Raw genomic sequence first — 21150 nt, forward strand, 5'->3', positions numbered from 1 at the left:
TCAGAAAACCAGTCATTATCTGGTGTGACCACCATTTGCCTCATGCAGCATGACACCTCTCCTTCGCATAGAGTTGATCAGGCTGTTGATTGTGGCCTGTGGAATGTTGTCCCACTCTTCAAGTTTCTGGATATTGGCGGGAACTGGAACACTCTGTCGTACACGTTGATCCAGACCACCCCAGCCATGCTCAATAGGTGACATGTCTGGTGAGTATGCAGGCCATGGAAGAACTGGGACTTTTTCATCTTCCAGGAATTGTGTACAGGTCCTTGTGACATGGGACAGTGTATTATCATGCTGAAACGTGCAATCGCCTCAACAATGTGCCTCAGGATTTTGTCACAGTCTCTGTGTGCATTCAAATCGCCATCGATAAAATGTAATTGTGTTCATTGTCCATAGCTTATGTCTGCCCATACCATGGGGCACATATTCAGCTTCCCTGAGGTTTTTGACAGGTTGTGCAAACCCAAAGTTTCATCAGCTGTCCCGCTGGTGAAGAAGCCGGATGTGCAGGTCTTGGGCTGGTGTGGTTACACGTGGTCTGCGGTTGTGATGCCGGTTGGATGCAACATGTAAAGTGTTGGTCCCGTGAATTTCTACACAAACTGTCAAACAGTCTCAGGGAAGCTCATCTGTGTGCTCGTCGTCCTCACCAGGGTCTTGACCTGACTGCAGTTCGGCGTCGTACCCGACTTCAGTGGGCAAATGTTCTAAATCGATGGCCAGTGGCACGCTGGAGAAGTGTGCTCTTCATGGATGAATCACGGTTTGAACTATACCGGGTAGATGGCAGACAGCGTGTATGGCGTTGTGTGGGCGAGCAGTTTGCTAATGTCAATGTTGTGAACAGAGTGCCCCATGGTGGCAGTTGGGTTATGGTGTGGGCAGGCATAAGCTACGGACAACGAACAAACGTGCATTTTAATGATGGCAATTTGAATGCACAGAGAGACCGTGACGAGATCCTGAGGCCCATTGTCGTGCCATCACCTCCTCCTGTTTCAGCAGGATAAGGCACGGCCCCATGTCGCAGGGATCTGTACACAATTCCTGGAAGCTGAGAATGTCCTAGTCCTTCCATGGCCTGCATACTCACCAGACATGTGGCCTCCTGAGTGGCGCAGAGGTCTAAGGCACTACATTGCGGTGCTAGCAGCGTCACTACAGACCCGGGTTCAATCCCAGGCTGTATCACAACCAACTGTGATCAGGAGTCCCATAGGGCAGCGCACAACACCTGCACAGGATCGGTACAGCCGAACATCACACCTGCGGGACAGGTACAGGATGGCAACAACAACTGCCCGAGTTACACACGGAACGCACAATCCCTCCATCAGTGCTCAGACTGTCCACAATAGGCTGAGAGAGGCTGGACTGAGGGCTTGTAGGCCTGTTGTAATGCAGGTCCTCACCAGTCATCACTGGCAACAACGTCGCCTATGGGCACAAACTCACCGTCGCTGGACTAGACAGGACTGGCAAAAAGTGCTCTTCACTGACGAGTCGCGGTTTTGTCTCACCAGGTGAAGGTCGGATTTGCGTTTATCGTCGAAGGAATGAGCGTTACATAGAGGCCTTTACTCTGGAGCGGGATCGATTTGGAGGTGGAGGGTCCGTCATGGTCTGGGGCGGTGTGTCACAGCATCATCGGACTGAGCTTGTTGTCATTGCAGGCGATCTCAACGCTGTGCGTTACAGGTGAAGACATACTCCTCCCTCGTGGTACCTTTCCTACAGGCTCATCCTGACGTGACCCTCCAGCATGACAATGCCATACTGCTCGTTCTGTGTGTGATTTCCTGCAAGACAGGAATGTCAGTGTTGGTCAGCGAAGAGCTCGGATCTCAATCCCATTAAGCACGTCTGGGACCTGTTGGATTGGAGGGTGAGGGCTAGGGCCATTCCCCCTAGAAATGTCCGGGAACTTGCAGAAGCCTTGGAAGAATGGTAACATCTCACAGCAAGAACTGGCAAATCTGGTGCAGTCCATGAGGAGGAGATGCACTGCAGTACTTAATGCATTTGGTGGCCACACCAGATACTGTTACTTTTGATTTTGACCCCCCCCCACCTTGTTCAGGGATACATTATTCAAGTTCTGTTAGTAACATGTCTGTGGAACTTGTTCAGTTTGTCTCAGTTGTTGAATCTTGTTATGTTCATACAAATATTTACACATGTTAAGTTTGCTGAAAATAAACTGTTGACAGTGAGACAATGTTTATTTTTTTTGCGGAATATATATATTACGCTCTCACACAGACTGAGTGTACACAAAATTAACAACACCTTCCTAATATTGAGGTGTCGAAAGCTTGACCATTCTTGATTTTATTTATTAGGATCCCCATTAGCCGACGCCGATGGTGAAAGCTAGTCTTACTGGGATCCGACACATAACGAAAAGTAATTACTGACAAGTCTTTACAATTTGCATACAGTACATTTAAAAACATGTAGTGTGCATGTGTGTGCATTTATCAGTTACACATACAGTCATGGCCAAAAGTTTTGGGAATGACACAAATATTAATTTTCACAAAGTCTGCTGCCTCAGTTTGTATGATGGCAATTTGCATATACTCCAGAATGTTACGAAGAGTGATCAGATGAATTGCAATTAATTGCCATGCAAATGAACTGAATCCCCCCCCCCAAAAAATCCACTGCATTTCAACCCTGCCACAAAAGGACCAGCTGACATCATCTCAGTGATTCTCTCGTTAACACAGGTGTGAGTGTTGACGAGGACAAGGCTGGAGATCACTCTGTCATGCTGATTGAGTTCAAATAACAGACTGGAAGCTTCAAAAGGAGGGTGGTGCTTGGAATCATTGTTCTTCCTCTGTCAGCCATGGTTACCTGCAAGGAAACACGTGCCGTCATCATTGCTTTGCACAAAAAGGGCTTCACAGGCAAGGATATTGCTGCCAGTAAGATTGCACCTAAATCAACCATTTATTGGATCATCAAGAACTTCAAGGAGAGCGGTTCAATGGTTGTGAAGAAGGCTTCAGGGCGCCCAAGAAGGTCCAGCAAGCGCCAGGACCGTCTACTGAAGTTGATTCAGCTGCGGGATCGGGGCACCACCAGTACAGAGCTTGCTCAGGAATTACAGCAGGCAGGTGTGAGTGCATCTGCACGCACAGTGAGGCGATGACTTCTGGAGGATGGCCTGGTGTCAAGAAGGGCAGCAAAGAAGCCACTTCTCTCCAGGAAAAACATCAGGGACAGACTGATATTCTGCAGAAGGTACAGGGACTGGACTGCTGAGGACTGGGGTAAAGTCATTTTCTCTGATGAATCCCCTTTCTGATTGTTTGGGGCATCCGGAAAAAAGCTTGTCCGGAGAAGACAAGGTGAGCACTACCATCAGTCCTGTGTCATGCCAACAGTAAAGCATCCTGAGACCATTCATGTGTGGGGTTGCTTCTCAGCCAAGGGAGTGGGCTCACTCACAATGTTGCCTAAGAACACAGCCATGAATAAAGAATGGTACCAAGACATCCTCCAAGAGCAACTTCTCCCAACCATCCAGGAACAGGTTGGTAACGAACAATGCCTTTTCCAGCATGATGGAGCACCTTGCCATAAGGCAAAAGTGATAACTAAGTGGCTCGGGGAAGAAAACATTGATATTTTGGGTCCATGGCCAGGAAACTCCCCAGACCTTAATCCCATTGAACTTGTGGTCAAAAACCCACAAATTCTGACAAACTCCAAGCATTGATTATGCTTGGAGTGGCCCAGAAGTTAATTGACAGCATGCCAGGGCGGATTGCATTGGTGTTGAAAAAGAAGGGTCGACACCGCAAATATTGACTCTTTGCATCAACTTCATGTAATTGTCAATAAAAGCCTTTGACACTTATGAAATGCTTGTAATTATACTTCACTATTCCATAGTAACATCTGACAAAAATATCTAAAGACACTGAAGCAGCAAACTTTGTGGAAATTAATGTCAGTCTCAAAACTTTTGGCTACGACTGTACATGTCAGTACATGCACTCAAGGCTTAAAATTTATTCTTTAACTGGTCTCCTCCCCTTAATCTATACGGATTGAAGTGGATTTAACAAGTGACATCAATAACGGATCACAGCATTCACCTGGTCAGTCTGTCATGAAAAAGCAGGTGTTCATAATGGTTTGTACACTGTTCATGTGTGTATATATATACAGTGCCAGTCAAAAGTTTGGACACACCTACTCATTCAAGGGTTTTTCTTTATTTCTACTATTTTCTACATTGTAGAATAATAGTGAAGATATCAACTATGAAATAAAACATTTGGAAAAATGTCGTAACCAAGAAAGTGTTCAACAAATCAAAATATATTTGCCTTAATGACAGCTTTGCACACCCTTGGCATTCTCTCCACCAGCTTCACCTGGAATGCTTTTCCAACATTCTTGAAGGATTTCCCACATATGCTGAGCACTTGTTGGCTGCTTTTCCTTCACTCTGCAGTCCAACTCATCCCAAACCATCTCAATTGGGTTGAGGTCGGGTGATTGTGGAGGCCAGTTCATCTGATGCAGCACTCTCCTTCTTGGTCAAATAGCCCTTACTCAGCCTGGAGATGTGTTGGGTCATTGTCCTGTTGAAAGATTATAGTCCCACTAAGCCCAAACCAGATGGGATGGCGTATTGTTGCAGAATGCTGTGGTAGCCATGCTGGTTAAGTATGCCTTGAATTCTAAGTTAATTACTGACCGTGTTACCAGCAAAGCACCATCACACCACCTCCTCCATGCTTCACGGTGGGAACCACGCATGCTGAGATCATCCGTTCACCTACTCTGCGTCTCACAAAGACACGGCGGTTAGAACCAAAAATCTAAAATTCGGACTCATCAGACCAAAGGACAGATTTCCACCGATCTATTGTCCATTGCTCGTGTTTCTTGACCCAAGCAAGTCTCTTCTTCTTATGGTGGCCTTTTTAGTAGTGGTTTCTTTGCAGCAATTCGACCACGAAGGCCTGATTTACGCAGTCTCTTCTGAACAGTTGATGTTGAGATGTCTGTTACTTGAACTCTGTGACATATTTTTGGGGGGCTGTAATCTGAGGCTGGTAACTTTAATGAATTTATCCTCTGCAGCAGAGCTAACTTTGGGTCTTCCTTTCCTGTGGCGATCCTCATGAGAGCCAGTTTCATCATAGCGCTCGATGGTTTTTGCGACTGCACTTGAAGAAACTTTCAAAGTTCTTGAAATGTTAAGTAATGACGGACTCTCGTTTCTCTTTGCTTATTTGAGCTGTTCTTGCCATAATATGGACTTGGTCTTTTACCAAATAGGGCTATCTTCTGTATACCACCCCTCCCTTGTCACAACAAAACTGATTGGCTCAAACGCATTAAGAAGGACAGAAATTCCACAAATGAACTTTTAACAAGGCACACCTGTTAATTGAAATGCATTCCAGATGACTACCTCATGAAGCTGGTTTAGAGTGTGCAAAGCAGTCAAGGCAAAGGGTTGCTTCTTCGAAGAATCTGAAATATTATACACTGCTCAAAAAAATAAAGGGAACACTAAAATAACACATCCTAGATCTGAATGAAATAAATAATCTTATTAAATACTTTTTTCTTTACATAGTTGAATGTGCTGAAAACAATATCACACACAAATAATCAATGGAAATCCAATTTATCAACCCATGGAGGTCTGGATTTGGAGTCACACTCAAAATTAAAGTGGAAAACCACACTACAGGCTGATCCAACTTTGATGTAATGTCCTTAAAACAAGTCAAAATGAGGCTCAGTAGTGTGTGTGTGTGTGTGTGTGTGTGTGTGTGTGGTGTGTGGCCTCCACGTGCCTGTATGACCTCCCTACAACGCCTGGGCATGCTCCTGATGAGGTTGCGGATGGTCTCCTGAGGGATCTCCTCCCAGACCTGGACTAAAGAATCCGCCAACTCCTGGACAGTCTGTGGTGCAACGTGGCGTTGGTGGATGGAGCGAGACATGATGTCCCAGATGTGCTCAATTGGATTCAGGTCTGGGGAACAGGCGGGCCAGTCCATAGCATCAATGACTTCCTCTTGCAGGAACTGCTGACACACTCCAGCCACATGAGGTCTAGCATTGTCTTGCATTAGGAGGAACCCAGGGCCAACCGCACCAGCATATGGTCTCACAAGGGGTCTGAGGATCTCATCTTAGTACCTAATGGCAGTCAGGGTACCTCTGGCGAGCACATGGAGGGCTGTGCGGCCCCCCCAAAGAAATGCCACCCCACACCATGACTGACCCACCGCCAAACCGGTCATGCTGGAGGATGTTGCAGGCAGCAGAACGTTCTTCACGGCGTCTCCAGACTCTGTCACGTCTGTCACATGTGCTCAGTGTGAACCTGCTTTCATCTGAAGAGCACAGGGCGCCAGTGGGGAATTTGCCAATCTTGGTGTTCTCTGGCAAATGCCAAACATCTTGCACGGTGTTGGGCTGTAAGCACAACCCCCACCTGTGGACGTCGGGCCCTCATAACACCCTCATGGAGTCTGTTTCTGACCGTTTGAGCAAACACGTGCACATTTGTGGCCTGCTGGAGGTCATTTTGCAGGGTTCTGGCAGTGCTCCTCCTGCTCCTCCTTGCACAAAAGCGTAGGTAGCGGTCCTGCTGCTGGGTTGTTTCCCTCCTACAGCCTCCTCCACGTCTCCTGATGTACTGGCCTGTCTCCTGGTAGCGCCTCCATGCTCTGGACACTACGCTGACAGACGCAGCAAACCTTCTTGCCACAGCTCGCATTGATGTGCCATCCTGGATGAGCTGCACTACCTGAGCCACTTGTGTGGGTTGTAGACTCCGTCTCATGCTACCACTAGAGTGAAAGCACCGCCAGCATTCAAAAGTGACCAAAACATCAGCCAGGAAGCATAGGAACTGAGAATTGGTCTGTGGTCACCACCTGCAGAACCACTCCTTTTATTGGGGGTGTCTTGCTAATTGCCTATAATTTCCACCTGTTGTCTATTCCATTTGCACAACAGCATGTGAAATTTATTGTCAATCAGTGTTGCTTCCTAAGTGGACAGTTTGATTTCACAGAAGTGTGATTGACTTGGAGTTACATTGTGTTGTTTAAGTGTTCCCTTTTATTTTTTTGAGCAGTGTATATTTTGACTTATTTAATCCTTTTTTGGTTACTATGTGATTACATGTGTTATTTCATAGTTTTGATGTCTTCCCTGTCATTCAACAATGTAGAAAATAATAAAGAAAAACCCTTGAATGAGGTGGTGTCAAATTTTGACTGGTCATACATACATACATACATACATACATACATACATACATACATACATACATACATACATACATACATACATACATACATACTGATTGCCCCCCATCTATCTTCAGAGCTCGTGCTACTAGGTGACCTAAACTGGGACATGCTTAACACCCCAGCCATCCTACAATCCAAGCTTGATGCCCTCAATCTCACACAAATTATTAATGAACCCACCAGGTACAACCCCAAAGCCGCAAACACTGGCACCCTCATAGATATCATCCTAACCAACGTGCCCTCTAAATACACCTCTGCTGTTTTCAACCAAGATCTCAGCGATCACTGCCTCATTGCCTGCACCCGTAATGGGTCAGCGGTCAAACGACCTCCACTCATCACCTTCAAACGCTCCCTGAAACATTTCAACGAGCAAGCCTTTCTAATCGACCTGGCCCTGGTATCCTGGAAGGATATTGACCTCATCCCGTCAGAGGATGCCTGGTTATTTTTTTTAAATGCCTTCCTCTCCATCTTAAATAAGCATGCCCCTTTCAAGAAATTTAGAACCAGGAACAGATATAGCCCTTGGTTCTCCCCAGACCTGACTGCCCTTAACCAACACAAAAATATTCTGTGGCGTTCTGCATTAGCATCGAACTGCCCCCGCGATATGCAACTTTTTAGGGAAGTTAGAAACCAATACACACAGGCAGTTAGAAACGCCACAGCTAGCTTTTTCAAACAGAAATTTGCTTCGTGCAACTCCAACTCTAAAAAGTTCTGGGACATTGTAAAGTCCATGGAGAATAAGAACACCTCCTCTCAACTGCCCACTGCACTGAGGATAGGAAACTCTGTCACCACCGATAAGCCCACTATAATTGAGAATTTCAATAAGCATTTTTCTACGGCTGGCCATGCTTTCCACCTAACTACCCCTACTGCATCCAACAGCACTGCACCCCCCACAGCTACTCGCCCAAGCCTCCCCCATTTCTCCTTCTCCCAAATCCATTCAGCTGATGTTCTGAAAGAGCTGCAAAATCTGGACCCCTACAAATCAGCTGGGCTTGACAATCTGGACCCTTTCTAAAATTATCTGCCGAAATTATTGCAACCCCTATTACTAGCCTGTTCAACCTCTCTTTCGTGTCGTCTGAGATTCCCATAGATTGGAAAGCAGCTGCTGTCATCCCCCTCTTCAAAGGAGGTGACACTCTTGACCCAAATTGCTACAGACCTATATCCATCTTACCCTGCCTTTCTAAGGTCTTCGAAAGCCAAGTCAACAAACAGATTACCGACCATTTCGAATCCCACCGCACCCTCTCTGCTATGCAATCTGGTTTCAGAGCTGGTCATGGGTGCACCTCAGCCACGCTCAAGGTCCTAAACGACATCATAACCGCCATCGATAAGAAACAATACTGTGCTGCCGTATTCATTGACCTGGCCAAAGCTTTTGACTCTGTTAATCACCACATCCTCATCGGCAGACTCAGTAGCCTTGGTTTCTCAAACGATTGCGTCGCCTGGTTCACCAACTACTTCTCTGACAGAGTTCAGTGTGTCAAATCGGAGGGCCTACTGTCTGGACCTCTGGCAGTCTCTATGGGGGTACCACAGGGTTCAATTCTTGGGCCAACTCTTTTCTCTGTATACATAAATGATGTCGCTCTTCTTTGGACACTGTGTTAACAACCCTCCAGACGAGCTTCAATGCCATTCAACTCTCCTTCCGTGGTCTCCAACTGCTCCTAAACACAAGTAAAACTAAATACATGCTCTTCAACCGATCGCTGCCTGCACCTGCCCGCCTGTCCAGCATCACTTCTCTGGACGGTTCTAACTTAGAATTTGTGGACAACTACAAATACCTAGGTGTCTGGTTAGACTGTAAACTCTCCTTCCAGACTCACATCAATCATCTCCAATCCAAAGTGAAATCTCGAATTGGCTTCCTATTTCGCAACAAAGCATCCTTCACTCATGCTGCCAAACATACCCTCGTAAAACTGACCATCCTACCAATCCTCGACTTCGGCGATGTCATTTACAAAATAGCCTCCAATACCCTACTCAACAAGCTGGATGCAGTCTATCACAGTGCCATCCGTTTTGTCACCAAAGCCCCATATACTACCCACCACTGCGACCTGTACGCTCTCGTTGGCTGGCCTTCGCTTCATAATCGTCGCCAAACACATTGGCTCCAGGTCATCTACAAGACCCTGCTAGGTAAAGTCCCCCCTTATCTCCGCTCACTGGTCACCATAGCAGCACCCACCTGTAGCACGCGCTCCAGCAGGTATATCTCTCTGTTCACCCCTAAAGCCAACTCCTCCTTTGGTCGTCTCTCCTTCCAGTTCTCTGCTGCCAATGACTGGAACGAACTACAAAAATCTCTGAAACTGGAAACACTTATCTCCCTCACTAGCTTTAAGCACCAGCTGTCAGAGCAGCTCACAGATCACTGCACCTGTACATAGCCCATGTATAATTTAGCCCAAACTACTACCTCTTCCCCTACTGTATTTATTTATTTAATTTATTTTGCTCCTTTGCACCATATTATTTATATTTTAACTTTGAACTTTCTTCAAACTACAAATCTACCATTCCAGTGTTTTTCTTGCTATACTTTATTTACTTTGCCACCATGGCATTTTTTTGCCTTTACCTCCCTTATCTCACATCATTTGCTCACATTGTATATAGTCTTTTTTTTTTTTTTTCTACTGCATCATTGATTGTATGTTGTTTTACTCCATGTGTAACTCTGTGTTTTTTTTTTTATGTTGTCGAACTGCTTTGCTTTATCTTGGCCAGGTCGCAATTGTAAATGAGAACTTGTTCTCAACTTGCCTACTTGGTTAAATAAAGGTGAAATAAAAATAAAATAAAAAACATACATACATACAGTATCAGTCAAAAGTTTGGACACCTACTCATTTAAGGGTTTTCTTTATTTTTACTATTTTCTATACTGTAGAATAATAGTGAAGACATCAAAACTATGGAATCACATAGTAACCAAAAAAGGATGAAATAATCAAGATATATTTGAGATTCTTCCAAGTAGCCACCCTTTGCCTTGATGACAGCTTTGCACACAGCGGTCTAAGGGACTGCATCTCAGGGCTAGAGGTGTCATTACAGACCCTGGTTTGTATCACAACCGGCCGTGATCGGGAGACTCATAGGGCGGCGCACAATTGGCCCAGCATTGTCCTGGTTAGGGGAGGTTTTGGCCGGGGTAGGCCAGTGTAAAATAAGAATTTGTTCTTAACTGACATGATGATACTCGTCTCGATCAATGAGAGAATATTTGAAATAGACAAGATGGCGGCATACACATTTTCGGATTACTTCATGTAGTAAAACATGAAAAAAATTTAACTGAGCATTTCCTAAATTCAAACGAATCCTCTGCAACTAGACGTGGAAGTTTAGAAGGCACATTGTCTTCCAAGTCGGGAATTTGGTCAAATTCTCTGTGCTACGCTTAACTTTACCTACCTAATAACTCCTATCAGCCATCTGGAACAGTAATAACAGTAGGACTATGCTGTATTTTTAATAGCTGCTTTGACAGCACCTAAGAACCCCCCCCCCCCCCCCCCCCCCCCCCCAGCACCTAATATATGTGTGTGTGTGTGTGCACGCTGAGGTTTGACAAATTTGCAAGGTTTGAACTTTGATGGCAGATACTGATAACATGGGATCAACTATCCTCTTGTAGACCTTTTAGTAATACGTGCAATGCAAATAATTGACTCGTTTCGGTTGGTTCATGGCAGTCATTCTTGCCAGTCTGATTTAAAAAAAATAAAAAAACAATGTCCATGTTAGTCTTTATTCATCCCCATAAAATCAGGCCTTTGTTTAATCCATCGTTCATGCAATTCATTAAAGCAATTGGTGATCTTAAACATTTAGTAGTTATTGCCAGGTGTATGGTGGTGAACCTACCCATTATGAATATCATAAAGGAATGGTTTAGGAGTACAGAATGGATTTATGTTGTGGTTTTACAACATGGCTATTATAAAAAAAGAAATCTAATTGAAGAAATAGAAACACCATTTGACAAATCCAAGTATCCATCATTACACGGCGATGTCTTTCCTTATGAGATTGACACCCTCCAGCTATTAGGCTTAGGCCTACAGACTTTGTCCACACAGTGTTGACATTGCACCAACCTGATACTACCTCGAATCAATTAAGATATGAACAGTTTATGGGCCCATATTAACCTATGTCTTATCTCATCTGGCCTTTTTTAGATGTGGTCTAGTCTATCTTTAGCACTGTGGAACGTTTTCTATCAATATTTTGTGTGTAATCTTTCATGTATCAGTTTACACATCCATTCATGCTTTCATACATTTTTATTTTGCACAGTTGCAGTTACAGAAGACCCAGTATTTGCAACTAGGGCAGAATCGTGGACAGTACTATGGAGGCTCACTGCCCAATGTCAATCAGATTGGAAATAGCAACATTGACCTGCCTTTTCAGGTGAGCTCACAGCTTCTCTATCAGTTGGTAAAATGTTGTTTTTAATTTGCGTGATACAACAATTAAATCTCACCTGAGGGAAATTTTATCTTTCAGAGCTTCCATGATAGGCTAAGATTCACCCTCGCGTTACCCTATATTGTTAACAAGAATCCAATTCAAGAGACTTCTCTAGTATTTTACAATTTTGAAGACTTGTCCTGCCTTATCAGTATCGATCCACTGCATTTGTCTGGAAAACCAAGTCTCAGAAGAAAGCTAAATTTGAGCATCAGACACTCTCACCCCATCTTGAAATGTTTAAAAGATTCCCAAAAAACACATACAAGGAGCCTTTGTCATTGCTTTCTATATCATGGCTTTCCATTTATTTTAAACATTTTTGCTAACTTGAGTATGATGGCCCATAGCTTGACCCATTTGAAATGAATACATTTGCACCATATTATATCAAGACATTTTAATTTACATTTTTTTTGTGTTTTCAAATGCCCAATTTTTCTTGTATGGTTGATTTTTGCGTATCCTGTCCAGAATTCCGCTTTGGACACCAGTCGGTCGACCAGGCATCACGGGCTGGTGGACCGTGTTTACCGCGATCGGAACCGTATAACCTCGCCCCATCGCCGGCCCCTCTCTGTGGACAAACATGGCCGCCAGATATCCTTTGTGTGCACTCAGTTTATTTTGGATTAGAACAGAATGGTCTTTACTAAACTTTGACTTAAAACAAGTACTAATTAAAACGGCGTGTGTCATTGTCAGATCATGCTCACAGTTAGACTTCAGTAGATGAATGCTGATAGGTAACTTGACCATTAAATTATATAGGTTTGATTTTATATTTCACCACCATTTTCATCCTTAACTGAGGTCCACATTGACAGCTGCCCCTATAGCTCCGTGTACCTCTCACCCCCACCGGATACCAGTTGGAGGAGGTAGGTCATTAATGTCCTCCTATTCAAAAAAAATAAACAAGTGTTTTTAGCAATTTCATCTACATTCAGGGAAAACACAGTACATGCAACGTCTTTGTAAATTGCAATTTTTCAAATAGAAATGGCATGCTCAATTGAACTGATATTAAGTTTTACCTAGAGTCTGCCACAGCATGCCAGATGTGAGGTTTGAGAATTAGGGGCCACGGAGACATTTTGTTGACCTTCGTTTGTTCTAATGCCACAGGACAAACTCTGACTCAGCACTACACCAGAACACCATGAACCCTGCGCCCCAGGATGCGTTTGCAGGGGGATCACAAGAGCTCCAGCCTAAACGAGGTAATGGACGATTCACTCGCATGGACAAGGAACAGCTTCTATTTATTCAGGCCTGATTCCATTTATTCATGTATGAATCCACATGTCCATGAAAAGGATAAGCCACTGTGAAATCGTCTGGATAATTTATGACATGAAGGTGTTGTGTTCCACTAACAGTTTTTGTCCTTGTTGGAGCAGCTATTCTCTTTCGGTGAAGCGATCACATTTTGATTTGTGTTCAACCAACCACTGCTTACTGATGAGGGAAAGATTGTTGTAGTATTTTGAATTATGTTGTGCTAAACAAAGTCAAGGGAGCTTATCTCCTCTGGGAATGGTCTCAATTGAAATTCCTCAAGATGACACGTGAAAATAGAGCTATAAATATGGTCTTCTGAAAACTGGAAGTAGCTAGCTACCTGTCATGGAGATCTACCTGTTGTTTTTACTGTCCCCAAAACCATTACGCAGTTTCATTTCACTACAGGAAGAATGCTACACTGAAAATAATGCAATCTGGGTTGATTTGAATTGAGCTTAGTACCTTCAATTGCCATTTATTTGACTCTTTCCCCATTTAGTGCTGCTGCTTACAGTGCCTGGGACTGAGGAGTCTGAATCAGATGCAGACAAGGATACACAGTGGGATAACAAAAAGGTAAAGGAGCGAACATGTAGCCTAGTTGAATCAGTGCTTGCTCACCATTTTAGGGCTTTAAAAAAATATATATATTTGACTGAGTGTACTTTCCCTTTAGAATGACTCATCAAGAACCAAGTCCTGTGAAGTCCCTGGGATCAAGTGAGTAATTGCTGCATCGTTCATCTGAATATGGTGCTCCAGCAGGACCAGACCATGTAGAAAGGTGCTTTGTGAGAAAGAGCTGTCCAGGGCATGCTTAGAATGAATTATGTCCAAAGACGAAGAGAACATGGGTCTGTGTGAGAGAGGACCTATGACACCATATGACTAGCAACTGTTATTTCGACACACACAACAACGAGAAACGTCATCATTCATAAAAACCAACAAATAAAAGTCATTTTATAATGGATTTTCTTTTGCCTAGTGCTGTTTTAGGAAATATGTGTACCTTTTTTTCTTTCTCCCCTCTAGTATATTTCCATCACCAGATCAGGAAGTGAACACGTCATTGATCCCGGCCACGCTCAATACGGGAGGCTCCCTGCCTGATCTGACCAACATCCAGTTCCCCCCACCGCTGCCCACTCCGCTGGATCCAGACGACACTGTGGCGTTTCCTTCCCTTAACTCATCCAACAGCACAGGCAACCTGACCACCAACCTCACCCACCTCGGCATCAGTGCTGCCAGCCACGGTAAGTCATCGATGGTGAAATGAATGTGGCAAATTTTGATATTCAGATAAAAATGTAACCAAGGATACTCTACGGATTTTCATAAAAGCACCAAGCAAGTTCTGTAACCACCTGGTATGGCATCTGATTGTAAGGCGCTACAGAGGGTAGTGTATACGGCCCAGTACATCACTGGGACCAAGCTTCCTGACATCCAGGACCTATATACTAGGCAGTGTCAGAGGAAGGCCCAAAAAATGGTCAAAGACTCCAGTCACCCAAGTCATAGACTGTTCTCTCTGCTACCGCACAAAAAGCGGTACCGGAGTGCCAAGTCTAGGACCAAACGGCTCCCTAACAGCTTCTACCCCCAAGCAATAAGATTGCTGAACAATTAATCAAATGGCCACCTGTACTACATACATTGACCCCCCCCCTTTGTTTTTACGCTGCTGCTACTCGCTGTTTATTATCTATGCATAGTCACTTTACAAATTACCTCGACTAACCTCTACCCCCGCACATTGACTCTGTACCGGTACCCCGGTTTATTTATTAAATCATTTCTTTGCTCTATTTCTTGTTCTGCATTGTTGGGGCTTGTAAGTAAGCATTTCACGGTAAGGGCACTGCTGTATATGGCGTATGTGACAAATAAAATTTGATTTGTTAGGGAGTATTTCTCTTTTGCCCAAGCTAATCCATCCAAGTGACAGGTTTGGCATATCAAGAAGCTGCTTAAACAGCATGATCATTACACAGGTGCACCTTGTGCTGGGTACAATAAATGTGCAGTTTTGTCACACAACACAATGCCACAGATGTCTCAAGTTTTGAGGGACCGTGCAATTGGCATGCTGACTGCAGGAATGTCCACCAGAGCTGTTTCCAGATAAGCCGCCTCCAACATCGTTTTAGAGAATTTTGCTGTATGTCCAACCGGCCTCATAACCACAGACCACGTCTAACTCAGTAAAATATTATAAATTATTGCATGTAGTGTATTTGAGGAAGAACCATTCATTCAATACTGAAAAGATTTCACAGAATGATTATGCATCAAGTTACAGAAACTGCATTTTCCAAGCTTAGGAAAGCTAGATGGGTGGGTACTTTATTACATAGTGATTGGCATATGTAGACGATTGCCAAAGTCAGATAAACATACAGCACAATTCACTAGAACATCTGTTCAATGTAGTTGTGAAAATGTTACATAGCATTGCAGAAATGTACATTGCAGAAATGTTAAGTTGCACAGCAGCGCCCAGAATGAATTTAGCTGTAATTCAGAGAAGTCAGTTGTGCCTGTCCTGTTGTGTCTTGGCAGGGATCACTACCACCTCTCAGCCTACCATGACTGTGGCGGCCCAGCGTAGGCAGCCCACCCTGATCCCCCTAACCCTTAACGCAGACCCCCAGCCACAGCAGTCCCCGCAGCAGCTCTCTCCCACGCTGTCGCCCCCTCTCAACATCCAGGTGAGTAGACCCAACGTGACCATGCTATCCAATCCCTGGACAGCAGGGCTAAGCATTATTACAGACTAAAACCTAAACGTCCCTTGTTGAATACAATTATATTTTAACTTTGCTCTACCGATTTTGTCCGTGGGGTTGGCTTTTATATAGGGCACATTTTATAATAGTGCTGGAGTTGGCTAAACAACTAATGTAGACAGAAATTAAATTATAACTCAACCTTAACTTCAAAAGGAGAACTGGTGGAAGTATTTTTCTCTTACATGGCTAAATCCCAATTGGAGGTGAGCAAGCACTGCCTGGCAGATATGGTTTGGCCTCGTTTCCTGGAATGACTCGGCTAGCAAATATCCCTTGAGTAATTGAGTGCTTTCAATTGCTCAAAGAAGGCATTCAATCACAATGCTCCGAGTGTGAGCTACTTTCAAATGGAAAATAATAATACTCCTCCGCCCATGGCTCTAGTCTCGACTGTTACCTGTTCAGACCATGACCTAAGAAAATCTTTATACAACATACTAAGCCTTTGTGCCACTGGGCAAAACCTAGATCCTCACAAGATATTCAGCCACTCTTGTAATACTGAGTGTACAAAACATTAAGGACACCTTCCGGATATGGCTTGGAACCTAGGGCTGTGGCGGTCATGAAATTTAGTCGAGCCGGTGATTGTCAATCAAATAACTGCCGGTCTCATGGTAATTGACCCTTAGTTAACATAAACACATTTAGCATCTCCTGGCTTCCACGCATAGCCTACAAGCCACTGGTGTAGACCTTGGAACATGTACATTTTAAAAAGTCTATTAAATCCATGTAATATAGCCTACAACTTCACAATAATTGTTTATTTTTTTTTAGACAGGTCTAAAGAAGCATGATATGAAGAAAATATAGACTATTTCAGAAGAACAGAATCGAATACTCTGAGTTGTCCTTATGTTAGGCCCTGATCTGGCTACACTAGTTCATTTAGCAGACAAGATTTGGTTAGAATTCCGTGGCATTATTTTATAGTATGAAGAATACAATTGAACATAGCTGAATTAAATAGAAAATATTATTATCTCTAAACGATTTGAGGAAGTGCGAACATGAGGCTATTCTGTGTTGAGCGGGTAACAAAGAAATTCCTATAGTTGAAGTCGGAAGTTTACATACACTTAGGTTGGAGTCATTAAAACTCGTTTTTCAACCACTCCACGAATTTCTTGTTAACAAACTATAGATTTGGCAAGTCGGTTAGGACATCTACTTTGTGCATGACACAAGTCATTTTTCCAACAATTGTTTACAGACCTATTATTTCACTTATAATTCACTGTATCGCAATTCCAGTGGGTCAGAAGTTTACATACACAGTTGACTGTGCTTTTAAACAGCTTGGAAAATTCCAGAAAATGAAGTCATGGCTTTAGAAGCTTCTGATAGGCTAATCGACGTCAATTGGAGGTGTACCTGTGGATGTATTTCAAGGCCTACCTTCAAACTAGGTGCCTCTTTGCTTGACATCATGGGAAGATCAAAAGAAATCAGCCAAGACCTCAGAAAAAAATTGTAGACCACAAGTCTGGTTTATCCTTGGGAGCAATTTCCAAACGCCTGAAGGATACTGCGTTCATATTTACAAACAATAGTACACAATTATAAACACCATGGGACCACGCAGCTGTCATACCGCTAAGGAAGGAGATGCGTTCTGTCTCCTAGAGATGAACGTGCTTTTGTGCGAAAAGTGCAAATCAATCCCAGTACAACATCAAATGACCTCGTGAAGATGCTGGAGGAAACGGGTACAAAAGTATCTATATCCACAGTAAAATGAGTCCTATATGGACATAACCTGAAAGGCCGCTCAGCAAGGAAGAAGCCACTGCTCCAAAACCGCCAAAAAAAAGCGATTTGCAACTGCACATGGGGACAAAGATCGTACTTTTTGGAGAAATGTCCTCTGATCTGATGAAAGAAAAATAGAACTGTTTGGCCATAATGACCATCATTCTGTTTGGAGGAAAAAGGGGGGATGCTTGCAAGCCGAAGAACACCATCCCAACCGTGAAGTACGGGGGTGGCAACATCATGTTGTGGGGGTGCTTTGCTGCAGGAGGTGCACTTGACAAAATAGATGGTGACATGAGGAAGGACAATTATGTGGATATATTGAAGCAACATCTCAAGACATCAGTCAAAGTTTAAGCTTGGTCGCAAATGGGTCTTCCAAATGAACAATGACCCCAAGCCTACTTCCAAAGTTGTGGTAAAATGGCTTAAGGACAACAAAGTCAAGGTATTGGAGTGGCCATCACAAAGCCCTGACCTCAATCCTATAGCAAATTTGTGGGCAGAACTGAAAAAGCGTGTGCGAGCAAGGAGGCCAACAAACCTGACTCAGTTACACCAGCTCTGTCAGGAGGAATGGGCAAAAATTCACCCAACTTATTGTGGGAAGCTTGTGGAACGCTACTTTGAAGGTTTGACCCAAGTTAAACAATTTAATGGCAATGCTACCAAATATGAATTGAGTGTATGTAAACTTCTGACCCACTGGGAATGTGATGAAAGAAATAAAAGCTGAAATAAATAATTCTCTCTACTATTATTCTGACATTTCACATTCTTAAAATAGAGTGGTGATCCTAACTGACCTAAGACAGGGGATTTTTACGAGGATTAAATGTTAAAAATGAAGTTAAAATGTATTTGGCTAAGGTGTATGCAAACTTCTGACTTCAACTGTATATGCTTAATTGAGTTTTTTATGTAACTTTGGTTGTGATACAAATCTTGGGCTATATGTTTTGATTGTTAATACATTCTGCATGATTCGACTCTAAAAAGTATTGTGAAAGGCATGAGCTCTGCTTTGTTTTTTTGCCCAGGCTGTACCCACTTCGTCAGTTTCTCATTCGCAATTTGACAAGCACTTGATAATGCCTCGAATTTCCCGACTGCATCCCCTTTGTGTGGCCGTAATGCCCCCTAAAAATATCCATGCCTTTTATGGCCGTTGTGCCCTTGGACTGAAATAGTAGTAATTATAATTCCCTTCTCACAGCTGCATGCCGAAGCACCTCTCACTTACGTGGTTCTCCGTCACGTGATCGGGTCTATCCCACAGGGTACAAGTGAAGACAGACACATCAGGGACGCAACTGCGCGTGTCCATATCCAATTCCGAGGCGCATAGTGAAGATATAGGAAGAACTGTCCACATTTACGTTTCGTCAGGCATCAAGATGAGTAGGCCTAACGAACGGCAAAAGCACTAGCATATGTTAATCTACTATCCCCCATAGTGCAAAAGTTGACCTATTCTGTGTGAGAAATAAGTATTACATATATATAGTCTGGGACAGTTCTGGGATGCAAAGATCCCAAATGAATACAACTAGCATTAAAAAAAAATATGTTTTAAGCAATGAACCTGACACAGCAGATGAGAACGTTTCGCTTAAAATGTTGATACACTATTAGGCAATTTCTTCATGTTGTAAGCGCATCAACGCGCCCACGGCAGTAAGCTATAAGCGCGACTGTTCCATTAGCGTGGGAAAAAAACATTCTCAAAAGTGACCATAAATGCCATTATGCATGTAATGCTTTTATTATAAAGGTGCATTTTTATGGTGAAAATGATCTCCCCCAAACTTGAAACGCACTCTGTGTGTGTATGCCAGTTAGGCTCTACACCCGTTCTAAAGCGGAGAAATGTGCTTAATTTTAATAGGTTATTTGGCCACTTTAATGTGATACAAACCTTATCAAAACATATAGGCCTATGGGCTAGGCTACATGAGGTGTGATTTGAAAAGGTTGCGCAAAAAAAGCATGCATGTTTCTTGCCTTAAGCTGAGCATCATTCACAAGTGATGGGCTAATATTGTCACCATCACAATATTCCTGATTTAATCTTGTCTTTACATACGCTAAATAATATTTTTTTTGATTGAGAATGGACCATTGTCATGCACTTGTCTGGGAACGGGCAGCGGGGGAAAATATAGGACGCTTTTCCCGTCGTCCATTTTCATGCCAGCCTGGTAGGCTATACTCCTGTTGTAAAGTGAAGCAATGTGCTTAATATTAGGGAAGTTGAGAAATAAATATAGTACAGGCCATCACTCTGTTTTCTCACACAATTGCATAGCCTATAGAAATGTTGCGCAACATGAGCTCATGGGCTCTCATGAAGTGTTTGATTAGATTTTCAATTACATTTGCATTGATGTCAGAGTGATTAGAGGGACAATAGATTGTTGAGTACCAGGCAGTTAGCAAGTTTGGTAGGCTGCTTTTTATTTATTTATTTATTTATTTATTTATTTAACCTTTATTTAACCAGGTAGGCTAGTTGAGAACAAGTTCTCATTTGCAACTGCAACCTGGCCAAGATAAAGCGTAGCAATTCGACACATACTACAACACAGAGTTACACATGGAATAAACAAAACATACAGCCAATAATCGGTATCGGCGTTGAAAAATCATAATCGGTCGACCTCTAGTATGTTTGGCAGCATGAGTGAAGGATGCTTTGTTGCGATATAGGAAGCCGATTATAGATTTAATTTTGTATTGAGATGCTTAATGTGAGTCTGGAAGGAGAGTTTACAGTCTAACCAGACACCCAGGTATTTGTAGTTGTCCACGTATTCTAAGTCAGAGCCGTCCAGAGTAGTGATGACCATCAGCAGCATCAGAGCTTGGAGAAGCCTAGTTACCGTGACTAAATGATCATGTGGAATTTGGCTGCCATCATGACTAGTGACCGCCAGTGTGGCGATAGTACGGTCACCGTAACAGCCCTAATTTCACCCCCCACCCTTGCCCTCAGAACAGCCTCAATTAATCAGGGTATGGACTCTACAAGGTGTTGAATGCGTTCCACAGGATGCTGGTCCGTGTTGACTACAATTCTTCCCACAGTTGTCAAGTTGGCTGGATGTCCTTTGGGTGGTGGACCATTCTTGATACACACGGGAAACTGTTGTGTGGAAAAACTCAGCAGCGTTTCAGTTCTTGACACAAACTACTACCATAACCCATTCAAAGGCACTTCAAATATTTTTCTTGCCTATTCACCCGCTGAATAGCACACATGCTCAATCCATGTCTCAATTGTCCCAAGACTTAAAAACCCTTCTTTAACCTGTCTCCTTCCCTTCATCTACACTGATTTCTATTGAATTTGACAAATGACATCAATAAGGGATTATAGCTTTCACCTGGTCAGTGTATATCATGGAAAGAGCAGGTATTCATAATAATTTGTACAATCGGCATAGGTCAAATGATGAAGT

At 43.3% G+C, this 21150-nt stretch overlaps 1 protein-coding gene across 4 annotated transcripts in view; it reads left to right on the forward strand.

Annotated features, from left to right (window-relative positions):
• LOC106613639 (CREB-regulated transcription coactivator 1) overlaps positions 1-21150 on the forward strand; it is a 35521-nt gene that overhangs the window by 1752 nt on the left and 12619 nt on the right. For 3 of the 4 annotated variants that reach the window (XM_045687413.2, XM_082956759.1, XM_045687415.2), the window contains exons 2-9: positions 11670-11786; positions 12321-12446; positions 12666-12727; positions 12975-13069; positions 13633-13709; positions 13810-13853; positions 14169-14392; positions 15702-15850. In XM_045687413.2, coding sequence (XP_045543369.1) covers positions 11670-11786; positions 12321-12446; positions 12666-12727; positions 12975-13069; positions 13633-13709; positions 13810-13853; positions 14169-14392; positions 15702-15850 — 894 coding nt within the window. The remainder of the gene's footprint in view (positions 1-11669; positions 11787-12320; positions 12447-12665; positions 12728-12974; positions 13070-13632; positions 13710-13809; positions 13854-14168; positions 14393-15701; positions 15851-21150) is intronic. The other variant, XM_082956760.1, reaches the window with a different exon arrangement.

The sequence above is a fragment of the Salmo salar genome, chromosome 10 (genome assembly GCF_965601325.2).
Source record: "Salmo salar chromosome 10, fSalSal1, whole genome shotgun sequence".
Taxonomy (NCBI): Eukaryota; Metazoa; Chordata; class Actinopteri; order Salmoniformes; family Salmonidae; genus Salmo; species Salmo salar.